This window comes from Hordeum vulgare, chromosome 4H (assembly GCF_904849725.1).
Source record: "Hordeum vulgare subsp. vulgare chromosome 4H, MorexV3_pseudomolecules_assembly, whole genome shotgun sequence".
In the NCBI taxonomy this organism is placed as follows: domain Eukaryota; kingdom Viridiplantae; phylum Streptophyta; class Magnoliopsida; order Poales; family Poaceae; genus Hordeum; species Hordeum vulgare.
Window position 1 is genome coordinate 467,562,566 of NC_058521.1, and position 23,989 is coordinate 467,586,554.

A 23,989-nucleotide genomic window follows, 5' to 3' on the forward strand; every position below is an offset into this window, starting at 1 on the left:
AAAGTAACTACTCACTCATCATCATGGTGTTCAAGATCATGGTGTTCACCATGGTCTCCCTATAAAAGTTTTAGGGTAAAATGACTTATATACTAGAAGGAGGAGGCCATACATGGGCCAGGGGCTCCACTCAACATGAGGGCGCGACGAGGGGGGCTGGTGCTGTGTGGGCACCTGGCTTGCCTACTCTTGTGGATATTTGGCCTAGTATTTTTTATATATTCCAAAATAATTCTTCATGAAATTTCAACCCATTTAAAGATGTGCAGAATAGGTATCTCTGTTGTAGCTTTTTCAGGCCCTGCAAATCCAGTTGCCGGCATTCTCCCTCCTTGTGTAAATCTTGCATATCAAGAGAGAAAGGCATTAGAAATACTCCATGAAGTGTTATATTGATCAAAAACTTTATAAATAGCAGGAATAAAACATGATGCAAAATGAACGTATTAGTAGGCAGCACGGAATCGCTTAACGCATCGCGAGAGCCCGCACCCCCGCTCATCGTTCCCCTTCTCATCCAACAAGATGTATATCACCCAACTCCGTTGTGTGAAAACGAGGCTTAAGCGTACCGTAGGGTCGAATTTTAATGTTTGTGATCGTAGATGCTCTTAGAGCAACTCCAACGGGGCGACCCATTTCGTCCGCTGCCGTTCATTTGGGTCCGTGCGGACAAATGTGATGGCCCAACGCGCGGATCCATTGTCAAAACATGTCCGCTTCGCGCTGACTCATTTTCGGCCCAAATTTGGGAGTGAAATGCGTCGGGGCGGACGCGAAGCAGACGAGCGCGTGCCCTCTCGGTGTCCGCCCTATCCACATCCGCCGGTCATCCAACTACCCACTGTCAATTTAATTAATGACAACCACCCTCTGCGGGCTAATGCGTGAGCGACCGCGATCAGTCTTTTTTAATCCGAGCATGCGGAGGGGTTGAGCCTCATTTGCTTCTAGCCCCCATCTTGTCCATCTCTGCTCCCTCGTCGGCAACCAAACCCTAGCCAGCACGCATGGCCAGCTCCGCCCAAAACAACGACAAGCCCCCCGTCGTCTATCCCCGCGCGCTACATCTGGAGGAGGTCGCCTACCTCCAGCATAGGAGGGCGCTCTGCCTGGCGGAGGAGCGCGCCCGTGCTGCGCCACCGCCACCACCGTCGCCACCAGCAGTGCCCGCGCCGGCACAACCTGACCTCACCGGCCCCGACGCTCACGACGAAGACGCATAGGGTAGCGCACAGTTTAGTTTTTTTAATGTTCAATTATAATGTAATGGGGACGCGTGAACTCTCGCCGGCCTTCGTGACCGACTTTAATGTTAAATTAATGTTTATTTTTATTTTTGAAAAATGTTCCTGATTTTTTTACGCGTCGTCACGAAATGGGTCGGCCCAACGTAAACGCATGCGCTGACCCAAACGCGGAAGCGAACTTTGATGTTCGTCGGACCAACCTAGACAGATAAAAAGCAAACAGAAATACCGTCCATTTGTATCGACCTCTTACAAAAACTAGCAAAAGGGCCCGTGCGTTGCAACGGGAGAAAGAAATACCACGCGACACACGCTCTTAATTTATAAAAAATGTCTATAATTTAAGAATTTATAGTTACGATACAAATAAAGATGGTCTTATCCTACAAAAATGCAGTTCAAAATTTCACAGGTCTTCTATTTTAACACGGCTTGCATGTAGATTTAATACGTACAAAGAATCAGTCAAGTGATCTTCAGTTTCATCTCTAATCCTGATTTTATTGACGTGTTCATTCCCAACCCGGATGAGTACCGGTATGAAAAAAGACGAATAATGACTTATTTATTAAGATTGCACCATAGATAGTATTTTTATTAAATGTTTAACAGATAAAATAATATCATATTTAAATTCTACATATTTTTTTAATCAAATTCCATGTATAATATGTTAAATTTGGAGTTACGGTTTAAAAGATATGAGTATTTTAAAAAATATTTAATATATACTACGAGTTTAATGTCATAAACAGTAAGGGTTTTTTTGTAAAATTATCTCGATGGGTTTGCGACGGAAGCGATAGCCTCTTTATTATTAGATAAAGATTGTGTAAACATACCAACGGCCGAGCAAAGCCCTTCAAATTTCGTCGAAATTTAATGCTATCCCAACTTTATCGCTACCAGTTTCTCCTTCTGTTTTGTTTCTTTCTCATTCATCGATCCAAGACGCCCAGGTATTTAGGCCATCGCGGCCGTCCGTTCTCCTCTGGATCCAGCCGTCCAATGCCCGAGCACGCGGATCGTCGGGCCCACCACCGTCTCCCCGCACCATTTAAATACTCTGCCTCCTCTCCTCTACTCTCACCAACTCACCCCGCAATCCACCAACCACCATCACCAAATCTCTCTGCCCCTATCCAGCTTTCTCTCAAAAGCTCCGTCTGTCAGCAATGGAGGTTTCAGGCGCTGCAGCGAAGGGAAAGAAGGGCGCTGCAGGGCGCAAGGCCGGCGGCCCGAGGAAGAAGTCAGTGACGCGGTCCGTGAAGGCCGGGCTCCAGTTCCCCGTCGGCCGCATCGGGCGGTACCTCAAGAAGGGCCGGTACGCGCAGCGCGTCGGCACCGGTGCCCCCGTCTACCTCGCCGCCGTCCTCGAGTACCTGGCTGCCGAGCTGCTGGAGCTCGCCGGGAACGCCGCCAAGGACAACAAGAAGAGCCGCATCATCCCGCGCCACCTGCTGCTCGCCGTCAGGAACGACGAGGAGCTCGGAAAGCTGCTGGCCGGCGTCACCATCGCGCACGGCGGCGTTATCCCCAAGATCAACCCGGTGCTGCTCCCCAAGAGGACCGCGGAGAAGGAGGGCAAGGGGCCCAAGTCCCCCAAGAAGGCCACCAAGTCCCCGAAGAAGGCCACCAAGGCTTAGGAACACGCATAGGTTGATGTAGGTTGCTTAATGTCTGTAACATTGGTCGTTGTTTGGCTAATGGTGTCGATGTAATCTTTGCTGTTAAGAGTAATGTCAGAAATCTCTCTGATCCGGAAGCCATGCCTTGACAACACCCGAGGTGAGACTGAAGGGAAGTTTGCACGGTGGCACGGCGGTCACTTCGGCGAGCCCTTCCGTCGCCCACAAATCCCCACTCGGTGTTCTCCGTCAGGTCTATCGATCCACCGCCGTGGTGTACGGCACAACGCAAGAGTAGATGCCATGGTATTTGTAGGATAGTCTGCACAACTTTCCGGTATACCCCTATCCAGCATGATTTTATCAGGAATCCGCGATTTTAGTTGGTTCGTTTCTAAACTCATTATCTCTTCCTGCATTATGCCTTACATATACTCCAGATAGATAAACGTAAAACACGGTGCGCGACATACTCCGATCTGTTCCATGGTTCGGTCGAAGGGGAGAACAATGGGCGGCGACGGAGGGCACGCCGCGACGGCGGCGGTGCTTGGCAACGAGAACCTCCTCCACCAGATCCTGATCCACGTCGGCTACCCCACCTCCCTCCTCTGTGCCGCTCTCGTCTGCAAGCAGTGGCTCCGCCACGTCACTGACCCGGACTTCCTCCACGGCTTCCACGGGCGCCACGATCTCGGCTGCCACTCCCGCCGCCAGCTGCGACGCCTTCGCCAACTGGCTATGGAGGAGGCGCGACCTCAACAGACTGCGGGCGTCGAAGGCTGGCGGTGGAGCGGAGAGGAGGCCGCCTTGTGCGGTAGCTTTTCTTGTTACTGCCATCGTTCGTGCTCGATCTATTATTAATGGCGGCGGGGCTGCACGTTCGTTCTGAAAATTTCAGTATGCTCGTGAAAATTCAGATGGCGATCTCAGCCATGTTTAAAATTTAACACTCATTCTCAGCTAGAGTTAAGAAAGAGCAATGCTACGATTACGGACTCTTACAGGCCTATTACGGGATAAATTTGAGATGGCATTTGTGATTGGATCAAAGGGGGAGGGAGGGTCCCACCCCCGAAAATCGGGGGGAGGGGGGGGGGCAAGTTTAGTTGGTTGAAAGATCCGTAAAATCTCTGTAATCTTTACTATGATTCGACCTCTCCTATTGCTACCTCCCACCCACGTCGTCCCTTTTTTTATTTACCCTGCGAAAACCAACCGCATCCCCCTCCTCTCTCGCCTCGGCACCACAGAGGCGGCCCGCACCATCGTCCTCTCCACGCGCACCAACCGCAGCCCCCTCCTCTCTCGCCTCGGCACCGCAGTCCTCTCCACGCGCACCAACCGCAACCCCCTCCTCTCTCGCCTCGGCACCGCAGAGGCGGCCCGCACCGTCGTCCTCTCCACGCGCACCAACCGCAACCCCCTCCTCTCTCGCCTCGGCACCGCAGAGGCGGCCCGCACCGTCGTCCTCTCCACGCGCACCAACCGCAGCCCCCTCCTCTCTCGCCTCGGCACCGCAGAGGCGGCCCGCACCGTCGTCCTCTCCACGCGCTTCCGCGACGCGTAGCTCGCGACCCCCCTCCGCCTCGACGACCTCGAGCTCCCCGTCCCCGCACGCGGCAAGGTCCCCTCGATCCAGCCCTGGACGGCGCGCGCCGACGTCGTAACCCGCGCCCTAGCCTCCCAACCTGGCCCCGTCGCGCTCTTCCGCCTCTCCCGGACCTCCTTCCGCGGCCGCGTCGACGCGGCCGAGGCCTGGTTCCGCCAGCTCGCCGCCAAGCACGCCCGCGAGGCATCCCTCTTCTTCTCGCCCGAGTGGTGCCACGACGCGCTCGCCGACCCCCTTCTCGGCTGCCCAACCCTCCAGGTCCTCGCCCTTGGCAAGTGCCACCTCTCCGACGCCGGGGCCTCGGCCGTCGCCGCCGCTGCCCTCACCGAGCTCACCCTGTCGGAAACCTGCATTTCCGAGGCCGCCCTTCAGAGCGTACTCTCCGTCTGCCCCGCGCTGCGCAGCCTCATGCTCAAGCACGTCAATGGCCTTCAGCGCATCCGCGTCTATTCTTGCCGGAGCCTCGTTCTGCTCGGCGTGTGGCACTACAAGTAGCTGATGAGGAAGTGGCCCTTTTCCAAGACAAGGAAAGTCAAGCGACTGCAAGGGAGCGTGAGGAAGCATCTGCTTTTGGTTCAGACAATGGCAAAGCTGCGGCAAATGCCCCAAATGGCTCTGACATGGCACCTCCAAAGCATGCAGCGGATGAGTGGCCTGAGCCGAAGCAAACTTACACATTCTACTTTGTCAAGGTCCGCTCATTTGAGGACCCTAAGCTGAGAGCAAAACTTGAGCAGGCTGAGAAGGACTTCCAAAATAAGATCCAAGCTCGGTCCAAGATTATTGAGGCTATAAAAGCTAAGAAGGTATTGTTCTTAAAACTAATAAAAGTAGGATCTACCTCTTTTGGTCCTAATTCTAATTTGACTAGATGTTTCATGCCCTGAAATTTATTTAAAGCGACTCTTTGTTCTATCGCTTTCCTGTATGTGTTCTCGTTAAAGTAGACAACCAGGGGATCAATGTACCTGCTTTAAGTATAGTGATGAAACTTACTTCGTACTTCCTCTGCAGACTGAGCGCGCTCCTGTTCTTGCTGAGCTAAGGCCGCTGAGTGCTGAGAACACGCAATATAATGAAGCTTTTAATGAGAAGTTGGAGGAGATGAAGCCTTTCAGAAACCGTTTAGGCAAGTTCCGTGACGAAAATAATGCTATGCGGGCGGAGAGTGCACGCTTGTGCTCTTCACTCGAAGAGCTTGAGCATGAGGTATGATCAGCCCTTTGATAACTCAACTTCTTCTCATTCAGTATTCTGAATTTTTGTTTGTGTTTTCTCTTTCAATACTCCCTAGATCAAGAGATTGAATCACCGCATAAGTCATGAGCGCATATCTTTAGACGAGGAGAAGCGGCTGATCAAAGAAATTAAGACCCTTGAAAAAACCAGGCCGAAGGTCAGTTCCAATGCTGCTAAACGAGCTAAAATGCAAGATACAGTTGTTGAAAGAGATGCCATACAGGATCAGGTGAAAGTAAGTATCCCATGCCGTGACTTTGTCTTTTATTATGCATTTACCTCCTGCGTAAATAAATATTAGACACCATTTTCATTGTCACTTCCCATTCAGATAATCGGGGATGGTATAGATGGAGTAAAGAAGGAGCGACAAGCGGTTAGGTCTAAGATTAAGCTCCTGGATGATGAGATGAAGGTTGTTGATGGCGAGATTTCTTTGCTTCAAGAAGATTTAAATGCAGCTACCGCCAGAAAGGATAAAGCATACGAGTCATTGACCGAATTGAGAAAATTGCGTGATCTTGCTGTACTGCTCATGATTATGTTTGCTCTTGTAATGTTATTGAGAGTTTGAGACTACCCCATTTTTAGGTACTTTAGTTGTGTTAAGAGTTTTAATTAAATAACATGTGTACGGCTCTACGCAGTGAAGCATCATCTTTTTGCATGCCTGAACAACACTTAAACTCCATCTCTTGATTTTGGAGATATATGATCTGCTTGTTCTATCGCTTTCCTGTATGTGTTCTCGTTAAAGTAGACAACCAGGGGATCAATGTACCTGTGTCGTGGATATAAGCCTGACAGTAGATGTGTAGGGTACGAATGAGATGGGCAGAGTCCTAGCTACGGCGAGGTTGTATGAGTTCAGGCCCCTCTGCGGTGGAGGTAACAGCCCTACGTCTCAGTGCTCTCGGAGCTTGTTGCCGAGTGTAATATGGAATACAATGATTTGCTAACCCCTCTACCAGTGGGGGAGGGCGGCTTATATAGAGTGCGCTGCCCTTCGCCGGAGTCGCTACAACAGCAGGCCGAAGCTGCTGCAACCGAAGCCCTCCGGTGATCCCTCGCCCCGCTGGAGCTCTCCACCAACCCTGCCGCCCGTGGTGCTTCGTCGCCGGTGTCAGTCACCGCCCCGTCCTCGCCCTTGCCAGATCCGGCCGCCCGTGCCAGTTCCCGTTCCCGCCGTCGTGTCCTCGTTTCGTCGGGTCGGGAGGACGAGGAACACTCGCTTCCTCGCTGGCGTTGACCGCCTGCCCGAGCAGGCCGGATTCCCCCTCGGCTGGGCCCCGAGCCGGCCCAGTGAGGAGCCCCCTGGTCGGCCTCCTCTAAGCCTCCTCCTCACCGCGCCAGGCCGGCCTCCTACGTGGGCCGCCTCCTCCTACAACTACCACGGCCCAGCGCCTCACCTCCACCGCCTGGGCCCCGAGCCCCCTCCTCTCAGATCCGGCCCGAGAGCTGTGGTGAGCCGGCCCCGTTAACCCCCGCCCAGTGCGTTTTTATTTATTTACGCGCTTGCTCTGTTAGGCCCATGAACGAATTAGGCCCGTTAGCATATTTTAGGATTTTCCAAAGATTTTTTAATTTCAGAAAATTTGCCAGATTTTAAAATGACCGTAGTTTCTAAACCGTAATTCGGATCGAGGCGTATTTTATATGGATTTCACGTAGTTTTGCACGTAGAAGACGATTATCCAACTTGCATAATTATTTGAGCTAGTTTAACACGCCAAATGCTTTGTTTAGCGTGCTGTCCCAATAGGGGAACGACCGGTATATATTTTTTCGCGCGTGTTCGGATAGCCCGGATGGCGTGGCATAAATGTCCATGTTTTAGGAATCATTTTTGCATGCATTTTAGAGCAGTCATTGATATTTATGCGTGTAGGGATTTGCCGATAGTTTATTTTCCCGTATATAGGTTTTATCTCGCATTAATGTGTGGCATTATTTTGTGTTGCAAACCCCACATATTTTATATGTTTCCGGGGTAGAAAAATCCCATGGATTTTTCTGTGCAATTAGTTTTAGCTTTTGAGCAAGTTAGTTCGCGAGATATTTTGCCGTGATGCCCTTTTGTTTAATTCGTAGGATTTATTCCGTCGTTGTTTGACGGAGTTGTCAACTGGAGAGTTGATCTTGGATGTTTTGTTTAGTCCTTGGTATTTTTGGTTGCAATAGAAATGCATGTTTAGGTGTTGTTTGCTTGCTCTCAAGTTGCTAGAAATAGTGCTGTTTTAGACGTGCTGAAATATTTCTAAGTCTGGAATCTGTTATATTTTGTTGTTGTCTTGTCTTGCTTGCATCTTGTGTTCTGTAACTCTTTTGGGGTTGGTCCAATGGAGTTAGTTGTACCCCTTATGTTTCTCTAGCATGCTGTTAAGTTTCATGCCATTTGGAGTCCTGTAGCTATAGGTTTTGCTGCTGTCAATATTGCTTCAGATCGAAAACTGCACTTTCATGAGGTGTAATTTTCACTAAGTCTGAAATAGTGTGTGAGTTGCCATTTTGCGTCTTCTTTTCCTAGTTCTCCTTGCTGCCATGCTAGTTGTTGTTAGATGTTTGTAGTAGTGCTTTTTGCCCTCTTTCGTGACATGCCTAGCTTGAGATTATCGGAGTTGAGTAGCCGTAATTGTGGGGCGTAGAAAGTGCTATGTGGCTGATTTTGGCAGATTGTAGTGACTTCTTGTTTTGCTCGTAGTTTTCGAACCGTAGCTCCGTTTTGATCGTGTCCTACATGAAACTTGCTTAGAATCTTGTGTAGTTTCATTTTCTCTTGCTGGTTGCATGTGATGAAGTGCTCGTAGCCGCCGTTGCACACATATTGCATTCATGCCATCATATCTTGTGGTGCTTGTAACTTTTGTTTCGTAGCTCCGTGGGAGATGTTCTTTATGTGTAGATTGCTTGAAATGACGCGTAGAATCACGCGAACCTATTTGTTTTTCTGCTTAACAACTAATTAAATGCATTAATTCAGATCTGGACAGAATTGTAAATTAACATGTGAGGTCGTTTCGGAGGTGCTATATGTCACTTCCGACCTCACTTAAAATGCCTAGATAGGTAGTTTAATCTCCGCTTCACCTCTTGCATGTTTGATAACATTAATATTGCCGTGTAGATAGCCGGGAGTGAACTAAATAATTAACGTGGAGTTTCGTCAATATGCAACTCGTGCATATTGAACTTCACTTAATGTGTAGGTGTGATTGTGTGATTTGTCATGCCGTGACTTGCATGTATTCAGTAGCTCATGCATCTTATGTGTTGTGCATCGTGTGGTGAATTTCGTGTGTTGATTTTTGTTTCCGGTTTGCTTCGTCTCGATAGAGTTCCGCAGCGTGCCGGATTGTGAGGACTCGTTCGACTACGCCGGTTCATCTGCTTCACGGAGGCATTCTTCTTCCAAGCGGGATCTCAGGCAAGATGATCATTTCCCCAGATACCATTACTATCATTGCCATGCTAGTTATTTCGATGCTATCACTTATGTCTCGTTGCCTACCACATGTTAAATCTCAGCCTCTCAACAATGCCATGAAACCTTCAACCTGTTCAACCTAGCAAACCACTGATTGACTATGTTACTGCTTCCATAACCCTGTTGATAGCGTTGCTAGTTGCAGGTGCAGTTGCTTCCATGTGAAAACATGGGTCCCTTGTCATATCACCATATTAATGCTATTTAATTTAATGGACCTATATACTTGGTAAAAGGTGGAAGGCCCGGCCTTTCTAGCCTGGTGTTTTGTTCCACCTTTGCCCCCTTAGTTACCGGCTACCGGTGTTATGTTCCATAAATGAGCGCTCCTAACACGATCGGGGTCGTTATGGGGACCCCCTTGATAATTCGTTTTAGATTAAAGCTGGTCTGGCAAGGCCCAACATTGGTACTACATTTGCCTAAACACCTAATAAAAATTGCATAGGGACTTTCCGGACCCCGAGGATAATTTAATCAACCCCCGGGCCAGTGCTCCTCATGAGTGTTGGTCCAAAACAGAGCAGCTTATTAACGCTACCCGGGGCAACTCGGCGTTTGGCGTGGTAACCATCGCTCATCCGTCGTGTCCTGAGAACGAGGTACGCGACTCCTATCGGGATCGTCGACACGTCGGGCGGCCTTGCTGGATTAGTTTTACCTTTGACAAGATATCTTGTGCATCGGGATTCCGGTGATGCTTTGGGTAATCTCAGAGTTGAGGTTTTCCACTAGGGAATCCGACGAGATCGCGAGCTTCGTGATTGAGGATTTCTATGCGGCTTGTGGTAATTTGTGATGGACTAGTTGGAGCACCCTGCAGGGTTAAATCTTTCGGAAAGTCGTGCCCGAGGTTATGTGGCAACGTGGAAGCTTTGTTTAACACTGGTTCTAGATAACTTGAAGTTAACTTAATTAAAACTTGCCAACTGTGTGCGTAACCGTGACTGTCTCTTTCGTGAGTTCCTTCTCCGATCGAGGACACGGTGGGGTTATGTCTGACGTAGGTAGGTGTTCAGGATCATTCATTTGATCATCAGTAGGCACGTCCGTTATGCGTAGATCATCCTCCTCTTTATTCTTGTACTCGTAAGTTTAGCCACCAAATATATGCTTAGCCGCTGCTGCAACCTCACCACTTAACCATACCTCACCCATTAAGCTTTGCTAGTCTTGATACCTTTGGAAATGAGATTGCTGAGTCCCCTGTGGCTCACAGATTACTACAACACCAGTTGCAGGTACAGGTAAAGGTTACGTCACGCGAGCGCGTTGATTGTTCATTTGGAGTTGCTTCTTCTTCTTCTTCATCGATCTAGGATGGGTTCCAGGCCGGCAGCCTGGGATAGCAAGGATGGACGTCGTTCTAATTTTCTCGTTTGTTTTCGTCCGTAGTCGGACCCTGCTCTTACTCTTGATGCTTATGTAATGTACTGATGTGACTCTGATGTAGCTTGTGGCGAGTGTAAGCCAACCCTGTATACATATCTCTTCTTTTCAGTACATGTACTTGTAACGATATCCATTCTTGCGACACGACGAGATGCGCTTCTATCCCTGACGAGGCCTTCGTGCCAAATTGAGGATAGGGTCGCATCTTGGGCGTGACATGTTACCTCCGTCAACATCGCCGACTGTCTTGTGCTTGCCGCTCCGGATGCGGTCCTCTTCTTCGCCGTTTGCATAGCCAGCCGCTATCTCCATCATCTTGCTCATGGAGATGTCGCATGTTCGACCGAACTTTAGGTACAACTCTCTGTACCGTACGCCTGCCTTGAAGGCGCAGACTGCTTGATGCTCAGTGACGTTCTCCACCGTGTGGTAGAGAGTTGTCCAACGCTGGATGAAGTCGCGCAGGGGTTCATTCGGCTTCTGGACACAGTGCTGGAGTTCCACAAGGCCTGCAGGGCGTTTGCACGTCCCTTCGAAGGTCCTGATGAACACTCAGGCCAGATCTGCCCAACTGTAAATGCTCGAGGGGGCCAACTGGTTCAGGCACGCTCGCGCCGAGCCGCCGAGCATCAGAGGGAGGTGCTTCATAGCGACATGGTCGTCCCCTCCTCCGATCTGGACTGCCACTCGGTAGTCATCCAACCATGTTTCTGGCTTGGACTCTCCTGTAAACTTACTGATTCCCGCTGCCAATCGGAAGTTGGGCGGGATGTCAGCCGAGCGGATGGCTCGACTAAAACACTCGGGACCAGACACGATGGCCCTGCTTCCACTCGGACGGTCCATATCACGACCATCGCAGTGGGCTTGACCTCTGTCGACTCTTCGCTGGGCGATACGTCCTCTTGCGTCGGGTCTTGGGTCGTAAGTGTCGCCGACTGAATGCCGATCATCATGATGTCGGGACCCATAGGGCCCACCCCGCGGAGGGGTGCGTGAGCGGCGACGATCTTCGTGAATCACGGAACGACTGCCTCCCCTGTGGCGCTGATGGGATCCAGGGCTGTGAACCGACCGTTGCGTGTTTGCGTGGACGGAACTATTGTAGATCCGGTTGTGCGACTGGGAGACTCCCGAATTCTGCTGCTGCGCCGTGTGCAACAGGGCTCGGATCTGCTCAATCCCCCTTCCAGCCTCCGAATCAGTCGGCTGAAGGGAATCGGCTATCTTGGCAGCCGCAGCCAAGTTGAGGAGGGGTGTGCGGAACAGCTCCACGTTGCTCCGCCGAGTGTGCCGACTAGCGGAACGACGAGGTGGACGACGTGCGCCGGACGCTTCGCCGATCTCGTGCTCGTTCCGGCCAGCCTGACGGGGATCTTCATGGGAGTTGGCCATGTGTACTTCTGCTGCGGGCCCGTGACTCGCATACTCGGAAGGAAACTCAGTCGGAACCGAGTCCGAGTGCTGGGCCGACGGGGCAACCACAACGGACTCAAGAACTGCTACTTGCGAAGATGCGTTGTGGCGCGCCTGGGCGTGTTGTACCCAACGCTGGAGCCGCGGACGGCGAGACCGCTTGCTGCGGCGCGTGGCAGCGGTGCAGGTCGACACTGGAGTCGACTGTTGAAGAAGAAGAACGCCGCGAGCGCCGGCACGGAAGTGCGTAGCCCCGCGACGGGGAAGCGCCTCGACGTCAAGGGGCGCATCCCGAAGCCATGCCGAATCGTCGACGAAGAAGGAGAGAGCGCCGAAGAGGATCTGGTGACCCATGCTCGAATCTCCACCGGACGACATGACGAAAGGAAGTAGTCGCAAACTCGCCGGAAGTCGCTTAGACGCCTGCCCCACGGTGGGCGCCAACTGTCGTGGATATAAGCCTGACAGTAGATGTGTAGGGTACGAATGAGATGGGCAGAGTCCTAGCTACGATGAGGTTGTATGAGTTCAGGCCCCTCTGCGGTGGAGGTAACAGCCCTACGTCTCAGTGCTCTCGGAGCTTGTTGCCGAGTGCAATATGGAATACAATGATTTGCTAACCCCTCTACCAGTGGGGGAGGGCGGCTTATATAGAGTGCGCTGCCCTCCACAACGGTTCCGGTACAGGGGCGGAGTAGTGGGGATTGAATGCATACGTTACAGGCAACGTATGCTCTAAATGCTAATAAATGCACCCGGAAACGTACGGCAGTTTCCCTCCAGAGAGGTTACGATGTACCGAGTGTATCCAGTCGGTTAGCTTGGTATCCTCCGAATGCTAGTCTCCGACTGGATGATTGAGGACCTGTTACCGGCTGGATGATGGGGACTCCTTAGTTCAGTCGGGACAGACTTAGGACCCTGTCCTTTGTGTGGGGTAGTCCTTGGATAGGACCTGTATGGCAGGCCTATGACCCTACCCTAGGACTATGACCCCATCAACCTGCTTTAAGTATAGTGATGAAACTTACTTCGTACTTCCTCTGCAGACTGAGCGCGCTGCTATTCTTGCTGAGCTAAGGCCGTCGAGTGCTGAGAACAGGCAATATAATGAAGCCTTTAATGAGAAGTTGGAGGAGATGAAGCCTTTCAGAAACCGTTTACGCAAGTTCCGTGACGAAAATAATGCTATGCGGGCGGAGAGTGCAGGCTTGTGCTCTTCACTCGAAGAGCTTGAGCATGAGGTATGATTAGCCCTTTGATAACTCAACTTCTTCTCATTCAGTATTCTGAATTTTTTTTGTGTTTTCTCTTTCAATACTCCCTAGATCAAGAGATTGAATCACTGCATAAGTCATGAGAGCATATCTTTAGACGAGGAGAAGCGGCTGATCAAAGAAATTAAGACCCTTGAAAAAACCAGGCCGAAGGTCAATTCCAATGCTGCTAAACGAGCTAAAATGCAAGATACAGTTGTTGAAAGAGATGCCATACATGATCGGGTGAAAGTAAGTATCCCATGCCGTGACTTTGTCTTTTATTATGCATTTACCTCCTGCATAAATAAATATTAGACACCATTTTCATTGTCACTTTCCATTCAGATCATCGGGGATGGTATAGATGGAGTAAAGAAGGAGCGACAAGCGGTCAGGTCTAAGATTAAGGTCCTGGATGATGAGATGAAGGTTGTTGATGGCGAGATTGCTTCGCTTCAAGAAGATTTAAATGCAGCTACTGCCACAAAGGATAAAGCATACGAGTCATTGACCGAATTGAGAAAATTGCGTGATCTTGCCGTAAGTCAGAATACCTTCAACATCTCTCGTGCTCATAATTATGTTTGCTCTTGTAATGTTATTGAGAGTTTGAGACTACCCCATTTTTTAGGTACTTTAGTTGTGTTAAGAGTTTTAATTAAATAACATGTGTACGGCTGTACGCAGTGAAGCATCATCTTTTTGCATGCCTGAACAACACTTAAACTCCCTCTCTTGATTTTGGAGATATATGATCTACCATCGCTTTTTCAAATTTGAAGCTCTCTGTCAGAGCCACATGTTGATAAGCCTAATTCTCTGCATCATACCTGCGCATTTTGGTATTAAGAAAGGTTTCTTATTGCCTTAAATATAGCATCGGATTATGTCAGTCACTTGTTGAAATATCTGAGGTGGCACTGCGAGTGCCATTGGTTGGAACATGCTTTATTGGAAGTCTGTCACAAATAATGGTTATTTACCACACTGTGTTAACAAACCCTCTTGATTTTCTTAATATTTATGTAGCAACTGTATCTATTGACAATTTCGCCTTCATCTTGATCATAATGCATCCTTCCATCAAAACCGCATAGTCCTGAACAAAGCCAGGGATTATTCTTCTAGGAATGAGGTGGAAGAATTGCAAGAGCTTCACAAAACTGAGGTTTGCTTGCACAATGGCCTCCTGTGACTTCCATCTTTCATTGACTTCAGTATTTGTATACTTAATTGTTGATATGCTTTGGTAGGTTGATAAGTTCATGACACAGTGGTGCAGCAGCAAGACCTTTAGAGAGGACTATGAGAAGAGGATTCTCACTTCACTCAATGGACGACAGCTCACCCGAGATGGCCGGACGAGGAATCCTCATGAGAAGCCCATATTTACCGAAACACAGCAGCTAGTAGCACAAGAGCCTGTCCCATCGAAAGCACCTTTGAAACAAGCAAAGGAAGCTGCTGCTCCTCAAGTTGTCGCTCCCAAAGAAGAGCCCCTTGCAAAAGCATCTGCCAAGTCAGCTAAGGTAAATGCTTATGTGGATGCTGATGATGATGCCTATGAGGCTGAGGAGGAGAAGCCGAAGCCTAAAGAGGTTGATGTAGCAAAGTTGAAAGAGATCAAGAGACAGGAGGAAATCAAGAAGAATAAACTTGCTTTGGAAAGGAAGAAGAAGCAGGCCGAGAAGCAAGCAGCGAAGGCTGCAGCCCGAGCACAAAAGGAAGCCGAGAAGAAGCTCAAGGTAGACATTGTCATCTCTCTCTCTCTCTTTCTCTCTCCCTCTCCTATAGTGGTGTAACAATGGTGACACTTTTTCAGAAAGAGGAGAAGAAAACCAAGAAGAAAACTGAGCCAGCTGATACCGACGAGCCAACTGACTCAGACACCAAGTCTGATGAGGCAACAGAAGCCCAAGCAGAGGATGAGTTTACTCCAACCACATTGAACAAATAACAGAAGCAGAACGTACGGCCCAGGAATGTAATCACCAAGACCAAGGCCCCGCTGCCAAAGGCGATCCTGAAGAGGAAGAAAGCCCAGTCGTACCGGTCATGGGCCACCCCAGCCGTGGTGATATCTGCCGTGGCCGTGCTCGTCGCCCTGCTCGCGGCTCTGGGCTACTACCAGTACTACCGCCCAGCGAGCACCAGCAACTGATGTAAGGAAAAGGCCCGTTCACCCGCCACCCTCGAGTATGAATCTTACTAGACCAATTTTGCAGGTGAGAGCAACAGAGTGCGTGGTCTGCCGAAGACCTGAATGAACTGAAAAGACTGGAGAAGCTATTCGTTTCTGTTCTGTTTGTTGGGTGGAGTCAGATAAAAAGTTGCAGTTAATTTTGGTTGGCACAGTTAATTTCGACCGCGACTTATACTGCCAGTGAACTCAGTTGTACTTTAAAGTGGAGAATAGATTGCCATATGAAATAAGTATGCATGTAAACATGCTGTTTGTGTATGTGTATGCATAGAATGGAGGCGCATCAGTTGGTCAATCGTCCTAGCTTTGGTTGGTTCCCATGATTTCGCTTTGGCAAAAGTACCTTCATGGGGCAGTATTTCACACGTGAGTTTCACAAGTCCATAAGGGGACATGAATCGTATTTTCAGCACGAATGGACGAATTCACCGGATGACTCGTATAATCCTTTTTTACGTGTTATCTCCACTATTAAAGGGGATCTGCCGTCGTGATGGTTCAACCAGAGCGATGGTTCGACCTCTTCTATCGCTACCTCCTGACCGGTGGCGCTCGACCGGAGGGACGGCGGACGTCCAGGGCCAGAAACTGTGGCGAGCTTCCGCTCCTCTACGGAAACATCACGGTCATGATCGAGGTGTTCGCGGCCAAGGGCCTCGATGTGAAGGACCTCGTCATGCTCTCAGCCGGGCGCACACTTGGGAATGCGCACTTCTCACCCTTTGCCGACTCCCTCTAGAATGGCAATATCCGCATCACCGACCCAATCCTGAACGGAAGGTATGCCGACAGGCTGAGAATGCGCTGCCGCGGCCCCGGTGACAGCAGCGCGACAGCGGAGATAGACACCAGTAGCTGCGGAACGTTCGACACGAGCTACTATCGGCAGGTGTCCAGGAGGCACGGGCTGCTCAGGTCGGACGTCGGGCTCATGGATCATCCCTTCAGATTGTAGCAAATAATGGTCATCGAGCTCTTAGAGCAAAGTATATGCTATGATTGCTATGCATTGAAATCATTTAGCTATGGTTAAGGTTTTAGAAATAAAAACATTTTCTCGACAATAAACCTGGTCGTACATAATGCAATTTCTTTATGTAGGGGAATTATTTTTCCTCCTAGAGGGAGTTATGGTCTTTGGGCTTAACATAGTTACTTATTATGTAATTCTACATATTGAAATGGGAGCTTGTAGATGCTTGAGGTGAGCACACACATTTACCAGCATTCTTATCTTCATCGTTGGACCAATTCTAATACATGCCAATAGTGGAGAAAGATGTGATCATGAGAAATTCTGATACATTACCTGTGACCATCTATCTAGCTAGCAATTGTCTAACTATGATACAATAACCTCAAGATGTGTTCTCGCTTTTTGCCTCGATCATATTTTGTGCCTTCTTCCAATAGGAGCCATCTATAGATAAGACTGTCATCTAAAGGTGCTACGTGAAGTCAAAGCCGATGTTTTATTTTGCGACCATTAGTCTGAATTTTTTATCACATATCTCGTCAACCTAATAGATCATACATTAAGGGATGCCTCTTCAACAATCTGTTATGTAGCAGGCTATCCTTCTTCTCACAGAAAAGTTTTAGTGAAATCAAAATATTTCATTTGTGATTTGTGATCCTTTTCCTAATCGGACCAAATTATCTCAACAAGTTGTACAATCTTCCTTTCCCTGCCTTGATTGTCCAGAAAAACATTTGTATGTTCCTAATTGGTATATTATGCTAGCGGTAGTTCATGCTTCCAATTTTAGAAAAAAATCCTCTCAATTTACAAGTTTATGTGATAAAAAAATGTTAACTTTATTTACACGTGCGTCTGGAGGTGGACTGTAGTGTTGAGAGTGTGAGCCTACGAGGATAGTGGAGCGCAACTTGTTATAGCTAAAAGGTGAAGCCTAGGGGGTGGTGTTGCTGCTCATCATCGCCAAATGTCAATGGTATGCCGATGTATTTCGTCATTATCGTGTAACCCTCACCTCATTTCTTATATATCTTCATTATATATAGGTGTTGCTAATCTTTGTCAAGTAATATCTACGAAGCCAAGAAAATTTTAAAGTTTGAGAAGCGAACCAAATAAGGTGAACCCATAAAAGACAAGGAGGAAGTAGGATGTGCACAATGGGAATATCTAAGAAGTGATGATGGTGGAGATTTGGAGTGGAGATGGATGCAGTTGAGAGGTATGAAAACGAGATAAAGATGTGTGTGACGGAAAATAACACACTTTGATTTGAACTCGTGTGTGTGCATGCATTGTGAAATAAAATACCATTCAATTATAGATTTTGTTTTTTTATCTGTTTTGTTTTGTTGAATTGAATGACGGCTAACACAAATAGAACAACAATAATATACGTACGTTTTTGAATTATCTTTGACATTGTCCGGTGTTGGGTTGTAGCCTATAAGAAGCACTGATCTAAAATACCCAAGTCCATGCTATCATTCTATCGAGTTATGGTTTCACGTCATATTTTATGTCACGTGGCAATACACGGGTATTTAACTAGTAAGGCCGTAGATGTAGCATTTTTGGTTAAGAAAACATTAGCTACGCTCCGGACTCCCTCCGCTCCGCGTCGTGGAACTGATAAAAATGCGCTTAGCGCGCTCTGCTCAAGGGAGGGTTGCCGAATAGGCACTAAGTTGGCGATTTTTTCGTGCTTTCGCTTCCCTTTTTTCCTTGTACATTTTCGTTGTGTGTCATTTTCATATTTCTTTACGTATGTATGGGTATCCTGGATGACATAGTCATGAAAAAACCGCTTGGTGCCAACCGCTCCTGCGTGCGGCTCGGCGAAGCCCTAGGGGCCGCCGGCACTAGTCCATCTCCCGCCTCCCTTCCCCCTCGCTGTCGTCGGATGGCGTGGCCAGGCAAAGCCTGGTTCGCGTGAGCGGCGACGGCCCCCTCCTCCCTCCTTGTTTAGTGGGGCGCAACGCTTGGTGTGGGGCGTGGCGTGTAGTAATTAACCTAGTTGTAGTCTAAACGTACACGTGTGTCCTAATTTGGTTAGTATTGCAAACCGAGTAGGATTAGTAGTAGTATTGCAAACCGAGTCGGTTTGCAGTAGGCCTAGCTTAGCAATATATATACGTATACCCCTGTGTAGTCTTTGTACCAAGAAAAAAGAGCAAAGCAATACAAAGGCACGATACGGGTCTGTTTGCAATAAATCGATCAGATTTTCCGCCGAGTTACTAATCGACAACGATCCGCCGAAGACGTTTGATCGCTAGATTAGCTAGCTTTGCCAGGAATCCATCCAGCTGTCTGTGTGCTTGCTAGCTTGCAAGTACACACGATTGTAGCTCCTGGTTGATTGTACGGATCAAAAGCCAACAATTGGTATCTAGAGCCTCGACGATCTACGATCTACGATGACGGACAGCGACGTTGAGTCGGTCAAGTCCGGCAGCGGCGGTGCCAAGGCGAACAAGAACAACGACAAGGTGAAGAAGGGCGTCAAGTCAGCAACCAGTGGTGGAGGAACGAGCGGCGCTAACGTCCAGGCGCATCGCAACATCCCCATCCAGTACCCGATGCTCACCGACGCCAACTACGACGTGTGGGCGGTGAAGATGAAGATTATTCTTCGATCCCTTCGAGTGTGGGAGGCCATCACGGACGACGACGTCGACGAGGAGCGCGACGAAGGTGCCATGGCCTCCATAGCCCAGTCTGTGCCGGATTCCGTGCTGATGACATTGGCGGAGTTCGAGACGGCAAGAGAGGCGTGGAACGCACTCAAGGAGATGAGGATCGGAGAAGATCGCGTCACCAAGGCTCGGGCACAAGTGCTGAAGCACCAATTTCACAAGTTGCAGATGGAGGAAACTGAATCGGTGAATGACTACGCCATGCGTCTTACTACTTTGGTGGGAGAGATCCGCGCGCTTGGTGCAAAGCTCGATGAGACCGAGATCGTGGAGAAATTTTTCAGTTCTGTCACTGATAAATTCACGTACATCATTGGCACGCTCGAGCAGCTTTACGACATCGACGACATGACCATAACGGAGGCGATCGGACGATTGCGGACATGGGAAGAGAATGCTCGTGGCTGTCGGAAAGGCAAAGGAGGAGGTAGTGACCAACTCATGTACTCGCGCACAGATTGGGAGGCCCCAAGTAGCAAAGGAAGGCGTGACGGTGGCGAAGGCTCAAGCAACACGAAGGGCGATGGACAAACCGGAAAAGGCAAAGGAAAAGGCAAACCACAAGGTCGTGGTAAGGCGGGCCAATCTAAAGAGCAGAAACCACGGAACTTGGACTTGTCCGAGGTCAAGTGCTATAACTGCAATAAGATGGGTCACTTTGCGAAGGATTGTCCAAAGCCTAACAAGCGGGAGATCAAGGCAAATTTGGCAAAGCAGGAAGACGAAGGTCCAGGTCTTCTGATGGCCGAAGTTTGTGATCTCGCTGAAACGGTGGTTGTAAAACCAAGCCGGAAGGTGCTACTTCATGAGGAAAAAGTGACACCAAAGTTATCCGGTGATCAGAACGTGTCGTGGTATCTCGACACGGGTGCCAGTAACCACATGACGGGGTGCAAGGAGAAATTCCTCGAGCTGGAATACGATGTTGAAGGCTCGGTCAAGTTCGGTGATGGTTCAGCTGTGGAGATTTGCGGGCAAGGATCTGTCCTCTTTGAGGGTCTCACAGGTGAACATCGCATACTCACCGGAGTGTACTACATCCCACGGCTGCGCAACAACATCATCTCTATTGGGAAGCTTGACGAGAATGGATGCAAGGTGAATATAGAGAGCGGAGTGATGACGATCTTCAACAACCTCCGAAATGTGCTAGCTCGTGTTAATCGCACACGGAATAGGCTCTATATCCTCAACCTTGATCAATCTCAACCGGAGTGTTGGCTTGCCAAGAGTGATGATGATTCATGGTTATGGCATGGACACGTTAACTTCTACGCCTTGAAGAAGATGTCAAAGATGCAGATGGTATCCGGGATGCCAGTTATCGACCATGTTGATAGAGTATGTGACGGGTGCTTGGTTGGAAAACAGCACCGCAGGCCATTCCCTGCTCAGTCTACCTATCGTGCAAATGATGCACTCGAGCTGCTCCATGGTGATCTATGTGGCCCTATCACCCCGGCAACTCACGCTGGAAAGAAGTATTTCTTCCTTGTGGTAGACGACTACTCGAGATATATGTGGGTCATTCTCCTACGATCTAAAGATGAGGCGTTTGAAGCGTTCAAGAAATTGAAGGCTGCAACAGAGATGGAACACAAGCTGAAGGTTCGCGCTCTACGGACAGATCGCGGTGGAGAGTTTACGTCGAATGAGTTCAACGACTACTGCGAGAAGATTGGCATAAAGAGGTTCCTCACGGCACCTTACACGCCGCAGCAGAATGGGGTCGTTGAAAGGCGCAATCGAACCGTCGTTGACATGGCAAGGAGTTTACTCAAGAGCAAGAACCTGCCAGGGACTTTTTGGGGAGAAGCTGTCTCGACGGCGGTCTATCTTCTCAACCGGGCTCCAACGAAGGCGGTGATCGGCAAGACTCCGTATGAAGCAATTTACGGACGTAAGCCGAATGTGTCTCATCTACGGACATTCGGGCGCGTGGCACATGTGAAGACGACGAAGCCGCACCTCTCAAAGCTTGACGATCGTAGCACCAAGATGGTGTTCATCGGATACGAGAGCAGTTCTGGCACCAAGGCATACCGTTTCTACGATCCACAAACCAAGCGTCTACGGATTTCACGCGACGTCGTGTTTGAAGAAAATCAAGCGTGGAATTGGAGCACCGCGGCCGACGATGCTCCAAACAGTAACATATTTGCAGTTGAATTTCCAACTGATGATGATGCAGGGGAGGATGTCCAGGTGATTGGCAAGACGCCCAACCAAGGTGACCACAATGGTAGTGATCATCATGGTGCCGACACCGACGACGACGCGCATAGGTCGCAAGGAGATAGCGACAACGCCGCGCACAACACAGGCGGAGATCTGGACGACAACATCGACAACGAGGCGCATAGTGACGACGACAATCAAGATAATGGTCACGGTCACGACGACTACGCCGACGACACGGATGTCGATGACACACCAAGGTCTCAGCTGTCTTCCTCAAGTGCATCAACACCAACACAATTTGTGTCGCCTCCTTCGCAAGCCACAACGGACTCCTCAGGGCCTCGTCGCTACAAGACCCTCAAGAAAGTCTACAAGTACACAAAGCCAGTTACGCTCGAGTACTCCGGACTATGTCTGTTCGGAGTTGAGGAGCCGGCGAACTTCGTAGAGGCGAGAAAAAGTCCTAGCTGGACGCACGCCATGGATGAGGAGATGAAGGCAATTGAGAGCAATGGCACGTGGACTTTGGTAACCCGACCTCCAAACCAAAAGACGATAGGTTTGAAGTGGGTTTACAAGTTAAAGAAGGACACGGAGGGTGCCATTGTGAAGTACAAGGCAAGACTCGTTGCAAAGGGCTACGTTCAACGTCAAGGAGTTGACTATGATGAGGTGTTTGCACCGGTTGCTCGAATCGAGACGGTGAGAGTGCTCATAGCTTTGGCAGCACAAGAGGATTGGAAGGTTCATCATATGGATGTAAAATCTGCTTTCCTCAACGGCGATCTCACAGAAGAAGTGTACGTGGAACAACCCCTCGGCTACGAGAAGAAAGGCGAAGAAGGGAAATTTTACAAGCTCAAGAAGGCACTTTACGGGTTAAAGCAAGCGCCAAGAGCTTGGAACTCAAAGTTAGACCGAAGTCTGGTCTCGCTCGGGTTCAAGAGATGTCCCCTCGAGCACGCAGTCTATACAAAGAACTCCAAAGGCTCAAACCTGCTAGTTGGAGTTTATGTCGACGATCTGATTATCACCGGAGATAGCGTACAAGAAATTGAACGTTTCAAGGCGCAAATGAAGAACAAGTTTAGCATGAGTGATTTGGGATTACTCAGCTATTACTTGGGCATCGAAGTGAAGCAAAGCTCCGGAGAGATTTCCCTATGTCAATCGGCTTACGCGGTCAAGTTATTGGACAAGTGTGGCATGTCAGATTGCTACGCGACACAAGTTCAAATGGACCAACGTCACAAGTTGAGCAAGCGTAGCTCAAATCCGCCGGTGGACACCACAATGTATCGAAGCGTTGTGGGTAGCCTAAGATACTTGGTGCATACCCGGCCTGACTTGGCTTATTCAGTCGGGATCGTGAGTCGTTTCATGGAGAAACCGACAACCGAACACATGAGTGCGGTCAATCAAATTCTACGCTATGTGAAAGGCACAATTAATCTTGGCTGCACGTACAGAAAGGGAAAGGAAGGATTTATCCTTCGTGGATATTCAGATAGTGACATGGCAGGTGATGTTGATGACCGAAAGAGCACAACGGGCATGGTTTTCTACCTTGGCCCGAATCCGATTAGCTGGAATTCTCAGAAGCAAAAGGTGGTGGCACTGTCTTCATGCGAGGCAGAATACATAGCGGCAAGCACGGCGGCTTGTCAAGCAGTTTGGCTGAGAAGACTCCTAGCTATTCTTGCAAAGCGGGAGGTGCAGAAGGTGTCATTAAAGATTGACAACCAAGTTGCAATCTCATTATGCAAAAATCCGATTCATCACGAAAGGAGCAAGCACATAGATACCCGGTTCCACCACATCCGGGAGTGCGTTGAGGAAGGGATGATAGAAGTTTTGCACGTGAATACGAAGGACCAGCTTGCCGATATTTTCACCAAGTCCCTCGTTCGACAGAAGTTCATCGAGATGAGGAAGAAAGTCGGAGTGCAAGCAATGAAGACATATCAACAAGGTTAAGGAGGTGAATGTAGTAATTAACCTAGTTGTAGTCTAAACGTACACGTGTGTCCTAATTTGGTTAGTATTGCAAACCGAGTAGGATTAGTAGTAGTATTGCAAACCGAGTCGGTTTGCAGTAGGCCTAGCTTAGTAATATATATACGTATACCCCTGTGTAGTCTTTGTACCAAGAAAAAAGAGCAAAGCAATACAAAGGCACGATACGGGTCTGTTTGCAATAAATCGATCAGATTTTCCGCCGAGTTACTAATCGACAGCGATCCGCCGAAGACGTTCGATCGCTAGCTTAGCTAGCTTTGCCAGGAATCCATCCAGCTGTCTGTGTGCTTGCTAGCTTGCAAGTACACACGATTGTAGCTCCTGGTTGATTGTACGGATCAAAAGACAACATGGCGGTGGCGGTGGCGAGTCGCGCTGGCGGCGTCGGCATGCGTCTTTGCTGCCGTGGCTGGTGGTGCATGCCTGCGCGGGGCGGCGGTGGTGGTGGGCCTCTCTCGCCAGATGAGGATCGGTGGCGCATCCGATCGGCTGCACACGTGTGCCGTGGCGACGAGGGATGCTGGGTGGCATGGGGGTTGGCGTGCTCTGCGGGCGTCGCTCCTCTGGAGTTGTGTGGGAAGCGGCGCGGTCGCGGGTGGATCCGAGGTTCAGTCGGGGGAGCTATGTG

The 23,989-nt window shown here is 49.3% G+C and overlaps 2 protein-coding genes across 2 annotated transcripts; both read left to right on the forward strand.

Moving 5' to 3' along the window:
• The first annotated feature begins 2,335 nt into the window (after positions 1–2,335).
• Positions 2,336–3,015, forward strand: LOC123448992 (histone H2A-like). Its single transcript, XM_045126052.1, has one exon. The coding sequence runs from the start codon at positions 2,426–2,428 to the stop codon at positions 2,894–2,896; it is 471 nt and encodes a 156-aa protein (XP_044981987.1). The 5' UTR covers positions 2,336–2,425; the 3' UTR covers positions 2,897–3,015.
• A 1,649-nt stretch (positions 3,016–4,664) lies between these two features.
• LOC123448994 (proton pump-interactor BIP103-like) lies at positions 4,665–15,741 on the forward strand. The gene is made up of 11 exons (XM_045126053.1): positions 4,665–5,296; positions 5,505–5,699; positions 5,785–5,964; positions 6,061–6,255; positions 13,071–13,265; positions 13,350–13,529; positions 13,626–13,820; positions 14,350–14,448; positions 14,534–15,025; positions 15,103–15,442; positions 15,506–15,741. The coding sequence occupies exons 1-10, from the start codon at positions 5,111–5,113 to the stop codon at positions 15,235–15,237; spliced, it is 2,052 nt and encodes a 683-aa protein (XP_044981988.1). The 5' UTR covers positions 4,665–5,110; the 3' UTR covers positions 15,238–15,442; positions 15,506–15,741.
• Positions 15,742–23,989: the final 8,248 nt, after the last annotated feature.

Bases quoted from the DNA above. Each gene is read 5' to 3' on its own strand.
- LOC123448992 (XM_045126052.1), top strand. From the start codon at position 2,426: ATGGAGGTTTCAGGCGCTGCAGCGAAGGGAAAGAAGGGCGCTGCAGGG.
- LOC123448994 (XM_045126053.1), top strand. From the start codon at position 5,111: ATGGCACCTCCAAAGCATGCAGCGGATGAGTGGCCTGAGCCGAAGCAA. The intron at 14,449-14,533 runs GTTTGCTTGCAC...ATGCTTTGGTAG, and splicing joins AAGAGCTTCACAAAACTGAG to GTTGATAAGTTCATGACACA. The intron at 15,026-15,102 runs GTAGACATTGTC...ACACTTTTTCAG, and splicing joins AAGCCGAGAAGAAGCTCAAG to AAAGAGGAGAAGAAAACCAA.